General features: G+C 42.4%; 1 protein-coding gene across 1 annotated transcript in view; it reads right to left on the bottom strand.

The window, feature by feature from the left end:
- CAPN13 (calpain 13) overlaps window positions 1-3856 on the bottom strand; it is a gene marked incomplete at its 3' end in the record, with an annotated part of 51940 nt that extends 48084 nt beyond the window's left edge. Inside the window, exon 1 of the mRNA XM_080711224.1 lies at window positions 3641-3856. Within this exon, the coding sequence (XP_080567350.1) occupies window positions 3641-3838 (198 nt within the window). The 5' untranslated portion in view covers window positions 3839-3856. The remainder of the gene's footprint in view (window positions 1-3640) is intronic.
- Window positions 3857-11673: the final 7817 nt, after the last annotated feature.

Raw genomic sequence — 11673 nt, forward strand, 5'->3', positions numbered from 1 at the left:
GCTTCATAGTTTGAGCTGCAACGTAGATTAGGTTAATATTTAGAAGGAGGGAAGACAAGAGGAAGAGAAAGAAAATGGTAGATAAAGAAAATGAGAAAGGGAGGAGGGGAGAAAGAAAGAGATAAGTATGAGACACAAAACTTTTCTGCATCAGGCATAGAAAGCTGAGCCTGGTTTTCTTGCCCCGACTGTCAGGTTATTGTTGATTCCATGGAGCCAGGATGAATAGTCAAGGTAAATGATGTCCATGGTGGTTAGAAGTTTCTTGGATTATGGGGCTCTCTACTGTCTAGAAAAGAACAGAATGTGGAGATGAGCTAAGGAAGCTGGGTGCCTCCTCAGCCACAGAGGGTTGAAGTTTAAGAAACACTAACCAGACTTCTAGACAGAAACTAAGCAATCTGTAGGGCTGAGAGGCAACCTTCTAAAAGTGCTGATAAAGTAAAGTAGAGAAAGGGGGCCAGGGAGGGATGAGGGGAGAAAAGAGGAGGTATCGAATAAAACTGACTCAAATTGTTATGTGTGTGTACAAATATATAATAATGAATAACACTAGTATGTATAATCATAATGCACCAATTAAAAATGCAGTGAAGCAGCCATGTGTAGTGGTGCAGGCTTGTAATCCCAGTACTTGGGAGGCTGAGACAGGAAGATCATAAAGCCAGCCTCAGCAACTTAGTGAGGCTTTCACCAATTTAGTGAGACTTTCTTTCCAAATTAAAAAAAAATAATAATAATAAGTCTGGTGGTGTAACCCAGAGGTAGAAGGATCCTTGGTTCCATCCCAACTACCACACACACACAAAATAAATAAATAAATAAAAATTTAAAATGTAGTGACAGAATGCAAAACACGAGAAGAAAGGCATTTTTCACACTCCCTACCGGCATCTCCTCAGCCACCGTGATGGTTTCCTCTGTCCCACATTTCTCCTTGGAAATGTGCTGAGACTGACTGAGGGCTGAGCTGAGATGCCTGGACCATGAAAACTCAAGAATGCTGGAGGACAGCCCTGAGGCTGCCATCCAATGGCATCCCTTCTAATTCGTCACAGCAACCATAGCTAGCTAGTATTTAGTAAGTACTCACAATGTGCTAGACACTGTTCTAAGAATTGTACCCATTTATTTCTTAAAATAATCATGTGAGGTACAGGTACTATTTTTATCCCCATTATTTTTCACCTACAAAGTGGAAATAACAGCAGGACATAAAAACAGAGAGCTATTTTACAGAGAGATTGATTCTTGGCTACCCACACAAGATAGGAGATTTTAATGGCACATAAATATTTAATAGTGGCTAGCAAGAGCCCAGAATAGGACGTCTGCTTATGATGAGGCCTTATAGGGACAAGATAATGTGGCATCAGGAGTTCAGGCCTTGGGGCCAGACTCCAGGGTTCAAATCCCAGCTCTAGCCAGGCGTGGTGGTGCACACTTGCAAACCCCACACTTGGGAGGTGGAGACAGGAGGATCGTGCAGGTTTGAAGCCAGCCGTGCTGGCTTAAGAGACCCTGTTTCCAAATAAAAAGTATAAAATAGGTCTGGGAGTATAGCCCAGAGGTAGAAGGGCTTCCAGGAACCCAAATACTACCACACACACACACACACACACACACACACACACACACACACACACCAGTAAAAAACCCCAGCTCTACCACTGTCTAGATGTGTGACTCTGGGAAAGTAATTAGAGGGATGAGGACATTGGCTTTCTCTCCTGCCATTCTACTTGGAAAGATGTCAACCCACGCTTTCTCCACTGCACACTTGAGCCTGAAACACACACCATGCACTGTAGATCACCATTCATTCATCAGCTCTCTCCTCATTCATTGATCCAGATCATCACAATACCCTGTTAGGCACTCAAGTCCATGTGAGGAAACGTGTAGCTTATGGGGTCAGGAGCCTTAGTTTAAATCCTGGGTCCATCCCTCCATAACGGTGTCATTTTGGCTAAGTCATATCACATGTCTGAATTTTAGTTTTCTGTTATATAAATTTAAAAAACAAAGGCTACAAAGAAGCAAAAAGCAGGTGAAGAGTTCCGGAAAGTACTAAACAAATGTAAGTACAGCCAATTGTAAAAAGAAGCACAGAGAAATACGATATTTAAAAAAATGTTGGAATAAAAAATGACCCCCTCCTAGAATTCATGGATTTGGGGATAAGGAGAGTAGTGAAGGAAATATACAGATGACCCCTCCTTGCCTCTCTTTTGGGTTCCTGGTGTGATTCTGTAACATTATTTTAATTCTTTGCCTCAGTTTCTCCTTGTTCCCCAAAGACACCACAAGTTGACATGTTGCTAGAATAGATAAGAAATTCACAACCTTTTAAAAATAAAAATGTTATAAGTTCCCCAATACTTTAAATATGGTGTCACATCTATTGCTCAGCACCTTGTGAAGAAAAAGTTAAAATAACCACCACTTGCTAAAAGAATTGCAACAACTCGAAATAACAAAGGGAAAAAAAGTGATCCTCCAGAATATCTTTACAAAGAGTTCTCTACCTTTGTTCTTCTGAAGAGATGAAGACCAGAGAAGAGAGTCACTGGCCCCCACCTGATCTCCTCTCATCGTTCCTTCCCCAGAGATACAAATGTGTCCTATTGTAAACAAGAGGTGTCACCTCCTGATCTCAGGAAGTCTTGAGTTGTCTTTCCTATTATACTGAACTAACTATCCACAGACCAGACAGATACTTCTGGGGATCAGGGGGTCTCACAGCCTTTTACTAAACACCATCAGAAGACACCTTTTCTGTATAATATGATCCAGCTTTCTTGAAAGTGTTCAGTAGAGATCTTGACGTCCAATCAGTGTTCAGTATCCACTGTTGGTAGTAACATCATTTGCTTACTAAACTTTATATGAGTCTTCCTTGTCCTGTGTTCTCATGAACAGGAGGTTGGGGCATCAGAATCCTCGCTGCGACTCCTTTGCATCGGTAGCAGTTCTCATGAATTGTGAAAAATTTGAGTCTGCTGAGAAATTCCCTGTGGAGTTTCATGCTCTTATAAAATTGAGACAATTCTAGAAAAACCACCAGGGCTCTGCAAGGTGGAGCTAGTGGCCATTTGCTGAGGTCGCCAAGTCAGGGTGGTTTGAATGCTGCCCTGAAACAGCTCCCTAATTTCACAGTGGATGTCTGAGGTTCTTTTACAGGTGATCAAGCCTTTACAAGATTGAGAGCGTGAATATAAAAAAGAGAGGCCGGGAAATTATTTAAATTCATCCTATAGAATAAATGTCATGATATATTCCCTTTGAGTAAATTCTAATAGGGAAGGAGAAAAGAATATAAAGACACTGACAACCGAAGATAAGAAAGGATGACAGACTGAGAGATGAGCTCAATTATGGAGGAGGGAGAGACCCTAAAGACCAACTACCATAGCCCTCATACCTATGGCTTCCCATTTCCCCAGTGAGAGAGCCAAGGCATGGTAATTGAGTGGTGTACTGGGTGTTAGAACTGGATTAAATCCAAGGATCTGGGTATGCTCCTGGCATAGGGTCTTCCTGTCCCACTGTGAAAATCAAGTCTCAGGCCCTTCCACTGTTCACTGGGAGGTACCATGGCAGGCAGCCCGAGGGCCCCAGAGCTGGAGTGCTGGCTCACCTGTGGCCGCTTCCACTCCAGCACAGTGAGGCTTTTACCCTGGAGGAGCTTCTGGCCTATGGAAGACACATCAGCAGGGAATGTCTCATCCTTGAATAGCTGGCCCCTGCTTAGGCAATGATCCCGCAAGGAGTCAAAGTCTTGACCCTTGAACTTGATGATTGAGGTCTCTGCCGGGGGTTCTGGATTATGCGCCATGACTCTCCTGAGAAGACTTCCAAGGCTTTCCTTTCTGGGAAGAAAAAGGGATACGTTTAGGGGTGAGCAGTCGAGTCCTTGCACGATCAGATACGAGTCCCAAAAGGATACTCTGATGTCCTCACATCCATGCTATGCTTGGTGACACAGCTGGTGGGTGGGTGGGTGAACCTGAGATAAAATTCAGTATCCTCATTTCCACTTCAGCATTCAATCCATTGTGTCAAATGGGCTCTCGGTGTGTTCTTTTGTGCAGGAGAGGCTGCTGGGGCATTTGAACATTTAATGAACATTTATTGAGCACCGACCTTGTGCCAGGCACTCTTCCAAATACTAGCAATCCAAAGATAAATGCAACATGATATTCATCCCCTAGGGGCTCATTATCAAGTGGGAAAGATGGATTAGACATTTCAACAACCAGCTATCACTCCACAGAAATTGTTCAATTAAAAATGTGTACATGGTCCTATGGACATAAAGAGAAAGGGCTATGAGCCACCACAGACAGTCCGGGATGATTCTCCCACAGGAAGTGACGTGTGAATTGGAAAACGTAGGAAGAAGATTTTTCCAAGTAGAAAACTGGTGGGTAGATTTTTTTAAAAATTGTCTGCAGATGCAAGTGGGTTAAAACCTAGGCGTTGGATTGGTGAGATCATGAGGTGTGGAGGGAATAGGAAGAATTGGAGGAGTTCATCATGGGATGGAGGCTAGGCTTAGTAAGTGTTGAAAGATATGGCCAGAAAGGCAGGTGGGAGGGATGAGTTGAAATTTTTTATACCTTGCAAGCACTGCAGGGCCATTGAAGAGATGGGACATGGTCAGACCCATAGAAAGGCTGGAGCTTCTGGGAGCAAGTTGGGGAATGGCTAGAGACTGGAGGCAGGGAGGAGGCTGCTGCGTCTGTCCATGGGAGAGCCAGTGGGGAGCATCGTTGGAGAAGATGGAAGGGAGGCAGATTCCAGCATCATTTTAGAGGTTGAGCCAATAGAATTCAATGATGAATTAAATAAAGGGGTCAGGGAAAAGAAAAAGCTGTAGATGGAATGATCACATGGGTTTGTGGTTTGCTTTCTGTTTTCACTACCTACCTACTGGCTCTACAATACTGAACTAGTAGTCAAGCATCTATCTGTATGAATTGTACCAATCTCAGAGGGCTTGTTTTGATATTAAATGAGGTTGGACCTAACAAATCAAGGAAAGTGGCTAGCATATGGTTGGCCTTCAATAAATGCTAATGTCTAGTTTCCCTAAAGAGATGTCAAGGAAGACAGCCATGCCATATTTGGGCAGCCATGGGAGGCAACAGATGCCATTTACCAAAATATGCAACAGATTCTCTGCCCGTGAATTTGGCCTGGATCTGAATCCCAAATCCACTTTATTTACTGTGGGATTTGACTTAAAAGAAGCAAACCTCCTCAGGCCTTCAAGTAGTCCTTCTGAAGCTTCTTTGACCAGGGAGGGTCTGCTTAGATGACACAAAAGACCTTTAGGTCCAAGTGTCCCTCCCCAGCCCCTGCCATTGCTACATTATAGTGCAAAAGGAATCAAGTGATAAAGAGAGAAAAACACAAATAAATAACTTATAAGAAATGAACATGAACTTATAATTAAAATCTTGAATGCTAGCCGGGCATGGTGGCGCACGCTTGTAATCCCCGCGCTTGGGAGGTGGAGACAGGAGTATCGTACAGGTTCGAAGCCAGCCGCGCTGGCTTAAGAGACCCTGTTTTAAAAATAAAATAGGTCTGGGAGTGTAGCCTGGAGGTAGAAGGGTTTCTAGGGACCCCAGTACCACCAAGAAAAAAAAAAAAGAAAAAGAAAAGAAAAATCTTGAATGCTAGAAAAACACATGCAAACTTACAATAACTTAGTAATTATCATGAAGTTACCTTATAACAGTATGTGGCAAATTGCTTATACGACAAACTCAAAGGCAGAATGTCATTGACTAAGTGTCATTGTACAAGCACATTTGGAGAAAATAGTACATATAACTGTCTTCCAAAACAAGATATGAATAATTTACAGTTGACACTACAAGATTAGTGTTTTTACTGATCAAAACCAGTTGAATATAGTCATATTCATGTGGCTTACCCTAAGGTTAAAAGTGGTTAAATATGGGAAGTTTCACTTGGTTCTTACAAAATATGATAGATGTATTTCTTCTACCTAATTCTTGGAAAGGAACAGATCGAAAATTCACGATGCTTCACCACCGCTCATGATGGGGTTATGCGGAGAGCCCCAAACAAATTAAATAAATAGTGGTAAAGCTAAAATAACAGCAAGCCATCATTTGGGAGCAAGAAAACAGTGCTAGAAATTTCTTGTCAATTCAAGAGAAAGGGAATGACACCTGGTAATGAAGAGTTGGGAAAATTGTGGGTTTAATACATCTCTGCAAGCTCAGCGACGGGGAAGCCAACCCAGCACAGCCAAGCCCACTGTCTCTCCGTCGGATATTGAATTACAGAGTGTGATAAACTCCAGCAATGAGCTATTTTTAGTTTATGAAAACCAAATCAAGGTTACCTTTAATAACACAATTACAGGATTGCCGGTAAGCAGCCCTAATCCTATGTAAACATGAAAGTCTAAAGAATTTTGCTTCATTTCCCTATTGGGATGGTACAAAGGCTTTTCACATGGGGCTCAGTTCCCAGACCATCTTAGGGGGTATGCGCTGCCCACTAACGGGAAGTGGGTGGGTCAGACTTCAGGAATTCTAAGATTTGCTTTCCTCATTTGTCAAATGGAGATGCTATAATAGTGCACACATAATAGGGTTGTCATGAGACTCGAACGCAATCATGCTTGTAGAATGCTTAGCACAGTGGCTGGTAAATAGAAGGCAGTCGATACAAGATGGTCGTTAGTACAATGATCATTGTCATTTTGAGCATGGAGGGACGTAGACACCCTCTAGGAAAAGGACTTGCCCATAGTTGAGGGCAGGCTGGGTTCACAGGGGCCTGCAGGGCGAGGGCAGGTGGGTGATCACGCTACATTCTCCATTCTCCTCTCTTCTGTGCTGCCCCAGCTGCAGCTGGAAGGCAAGGGGTCTGAGGGCAGGTAGCAGGCAGGGGCGGCCGCTGGAGGAGAGAGACTGCTCTGCAGGGAGAATCTTGATGAGGAACAGAGAAGGCAAGCAGGTAGAGAGGCTTGCTCAGCATCCTCCTACACACACACACACACACACACACACACACACACACACACACACACAGACTTCCTATCTACCAGAGTCTCTTCCTTTCTCCCTGAATTGCTCATGGCTTAGCCCGTCTGCTCACGTTCTCAAGTAGGATATGCTGAACTTAATATTTGACTTTTGTGTGCCCTAGAAAACAACAACAACCAATTTTCCTGCTTGCCACGTTGGAGAGGGCTCTCTTCACTCCCCTCCTTGTCTACACAAGAGAGGATTCTGCTGCCTTGATTTAAGAAAGAAAAAAAAAAAAAAGGAAGAGTGACAAAAGGCCTTGCCTGATACTCAGGTTAAAATCTGTCTTGCCGTAGGGGCTCTCTTGGGGCCAGCAGGAAAAATGGTACAGGAAGAGCCAGGAAAATGGCAAAGAGAGATGGTACAGCCTTCCTCCAGTGAGCTAATCTTGTGAATTAATGAGTCAAACTTCCGAAGCAGGCTGAGGCAGGCAGGAAGGAAGGCTGGGGGCTGTGAGACCCCTAGTGCTCGCTTCAGTATCTGTGAAACAAGCTGAGTCCAGGCCTCCCCTGAGTCCTCTGCTGGATGGGGTTGTCTCAGTCAGCTTGGGCTGCATAACAAATACCACAGACTGGGTGCTTCACTAGCAGAATTTATGGTAGAGAGAGAAAGGAAGAGAGGAAGAGAGAGGGAGAGGAAAGAAGGAAGGGAAGAAGGAAGGAAAGAGGAAACAGAAGAGAAACTCTCCCTTTCTTACTCTTGCATAGGGCCACAATCTTAGCAGATTTGGCCTGACTATTGTGACCTCTTTAACCTTAACCACTTCCCAAGGACCCTCTCCCTAGACATGGTCACTCTGGGGACTAGAACCTCATATGAATTTGGGGTGAACATGGTTCAGGCACAGCAGTGATTAATCACAGGCTGATACCACTCTCCTGGCCGTGGCTGCCTGTTCCAGGAAGTATACAGATCACAGGGAATGAGGGGATACTAATTAGGACCTCAGGGCTTAGGTGAAGGATTCCAATGAACACCAGGAAAAATGGCGGAGCAGCACCTAACAGAGCTTAGTGTACAAACATTATTTGTGTTAATGGAGAAATGATGAGGGCTCCTTAATGGTAGAATCATCTTAGTTACTTCCTGAAGAAATATGAGAACATGAATAAATCTCAAAAGTCATTCTACTGAATGAAAAAAGAAATCCACTCATCCCGGGCATGGTGATGCATGCTTGTAATCCCACTGCTTGGGAGGCTGAGACAGGAGGATCACACAGGTTTGAAGCCAGTCTCAGCTACGTGGTGAGGCTCTCAGCAACTTAGTAAGACCCTGTTTCCAAATAAAGTATAAAATAGGTTTAGGAGTATAGCCCAGAGGTAGAAAAGCCCCTGGGTTCCACCCCCAGCACCAAAAATATAAATAAATAAAAATAAAAAGAATAAAAAATAGGGCAGGGGGTATAGGTCAGAGGTCGAATGCCCCGAGTTCCATCCCCAGACACACACAAAAAAGAATAAATAAAAATAAAGTACCTACTGTATGATTTCATTTATATAAAATGCTAGAAATGCAGCCGGGCGTGGTGGCACACGCTTGTAATCCCCGTACTTGGGAGGCGGAGACAGGAGGATCATGCTGGTTTAGAGCCAGCCCCACTGTCTTAAGAGACCCTGTTTCCAAATAAAAACATAAAAAAATAGGTCTGGGAGTGTAGCCCGGAGGAAGAAGGGCTTCCAGGAACCCCAGTACCACAAAAAAAAAAAATGCTAGAAATGCAAACTAATGTCCTGTGACAGGAGTTCAGTGGTTATTTAGAAGTGGGATAGAGAGGTCTTAAAGGGATGGATATTAAAAGGGGTTACAAACAACTTTTGGAAGGTGATACAAATATTTATTGAGTATGCTGATGATTTCACATATGCATATACTTGCCAAACTTATCAAAGTTTACCCTTTAAACACGTGCTGTTTTATATGTAAAGTTGTTTAAAAGTAAAGTACTGTATATAGCTTAGACAGTCTTCAGCAGCTTTCTTTGTAATCCACAAGTTTAAAAAGTAGTTATATTTTCCTCGTTTTTATTGCTATATAACATGTTATCATTCTACAATTCATTTAGACAGGTCCTCTCAATGGATTTTTGATATTCTTTGCCTCTTTGTTCTAATGAAAAATCATGCCTAAATGTTCTGGGACATACCACCTGATGAAAATATGCAAGACTGTCTCCAAGTTGTATTCCTAGGAGTAGAATTTCTAGGTTTAGTGTATGCACAAGCTCAAGTATGCCAAGTTATGTTCCAAGGCGGCACCGATTTATAATCTCACCAGTCCTGAGAGCGCATTCTCACCGCTGTATATCCTCAGTAACTCTTGGTATTGACAAGCTGCTTATTTGTACCCGTCTAGTGGGAGTAAATGGCACCTCCTTGTGGTCTTAATTTGTTTCTCTGATTACTGGTTAGATTGAGTATCTTTCAACATGCTTCTTCTCAATTCACATTCCCTCTCTGGAGAAATGAATATTCATATAGTACTCCCATTTGTCTATTGGGTTGTCTTTTTCTTATTGATTTCCAGGAATTCTTTACTTACCCTGGATATTCATCTTTCGTTGGCTATATACATTGCAAACATCTCCCAGTTTGTGGCCCTTCTGAATCTTTTACAGTGACTCTTGAAGAACACAGATATTCTTCTCTTCACATGAATATAAATGTATTTGCAAATATTTGCTACTAAGTTTAGTTTTTATAAGTTAAGCCAAATGTTAATTGTTATGGGAATTTGACATAAGAAGCCATAAAAGATTCTTTTTAAAAATACAGAAAGCTTATTTGTAATGATCACAATCATTTTTTCCAAAATACCGATTTAAAAATTTTTATGGCTCTATAATTATATTTATAGCTCTAAAATTTTATAGCTCTATAATTATATTCATAGGAAAAATTGTGAGATGGACTTCCAAAGAAACATTTTGAGTAGTAAATAATGCTAGAAGAAGAATATATGTCATATATTCATATATATATATATATATATATTCTTGATTTTTAAAATGTATCTGATAAAAAGCTCCATTTATTTCCTACATGTTAGATAGTGCAACCAGACCAGACTGGGTACATTCTCCATCATGACATATGGTAAGACAGTGATGTAACCTAGTGAGGAGAACACAGTGTAGTAAATTGAATTTGTGGCTTTCTCCAGAGATTATGGATGAATGATAGATCCTGGATTATCTGGAATCATTGCACTCTAACAGTCAAAGAGCTCTGCCCTCATCTTATCCCATTTATCTCTTGGTCCCAGAAGAAAGTGTTGAAATAAAAAAGATTCTTTTCAATTCCTCCATCACATTTATTTTTAATTTTTATTTTTTTGCGGGTCTGAGGATGGAATCCAGGGGCATTCTATCTCTGAGCTACATCCCCCTGCCCTATTTTTAATTCTTTATCTTGAAACAGGTTCTAAGTTGTGGAGGGCCTCACTAAGTAGCTGAGGCTGTCCGTGAACCATGATCCTCCAGTCTCGTCCTCCCAAGTACTGGGATTACAAGCATGCGCACTATATGCCCAGCTTCCTCCATCACATTTAAAAATGGAAATAGAGGAGTGTTATGGTTTGGATCTGTATTGCTTCCCAAAAGCTCACATGTGAAAACCATGTCTCCAGGGCAGCCAGGTTCCAGGGAGGGGCCTGGATAGAGGAGGTGGTCACTGGGGTGGCGCCTCAGGGACCATGTGTCCCTGGCCCTGTCCATCCTCTCACTCTCTGCTTCCAGCCACCATGAGATGAGAGTGGCATCCACCCTCCATGCCTGGCAGCCGCAGTTCTACCTTGAAGCACACCGACCATGGGCTGACTTCTGAAACTTCTGAAATCTTGAGCCCTAAATAAACCTTTCTTCCTCTAAGTTGGTCTTGTCTGCTATTTTGGTCACAGCTACCAAAAAGCTGACTAAACCAGGAAAAACTATTAACCCAGCAGAGGGCAGAATCAAAACCCTGTATGACTCCAAAGCCAAGAAGATGAAACTTAACCAATGTAACTGCAATTGTGTTTTGAAAGTTAACTGTGCAAGTATGTAGTAAGTAGGGTTTGTCTTGGCTAATTTTTTTCTGTGTGTGTGTGTTTGTGTGTGTGTGTGTGTGTGTGTGTGTGTGTGTGTGTGTGTAGTAATGGGGATTTGACCCAGGGGCATTTTTCTTCCAAGCTACACCCCCAGCCCTATTTTATTTAATTTTTGAAACAGGGTCCCATTAAGTTGATGAGACCCTGCTGCAGCTATCCTTGAACTTGTGATCCTCCCATCTCAGTCTCCCAGGTACTAGGATTACAGTACTACTATGCCTGGCTTAAATTTATTTTAAAAAATATTTTGCATGACTTACTTCACTTCCTATTTTATTTATTTATTTATTTATTTATTTATTTATTTATTTTGTGGTACTGGGGTTCCTGGAGACCTTTCTATCTCCGGGCTACACTCCCAGACCTATTTTATATTTTTTATTTGGAAACAGGGTCTCTTAAGCCAGCGAGGCTGGCTCCGAACCAGTGTGATCCTCCTGTCTCCGCCTCCCAAGCGCAGGGATTACAAGCGTGTGCCACCACGCCCAGCTTCACTCCCTATTTAAAATGA

The sequence above is a fragment of the Muscardinus avellanarius genome, assembly GCF_963383645.1.
Source record: "Muscardinus avellanarius genome assembly, chromosome: 15".
NCBI classification, from domain to species: Eukaryota; Metazoa; Chordata; class Mammalia; order Rodentia; family Gliridae; genus Muscardinus; species Muscardinus avellanarius.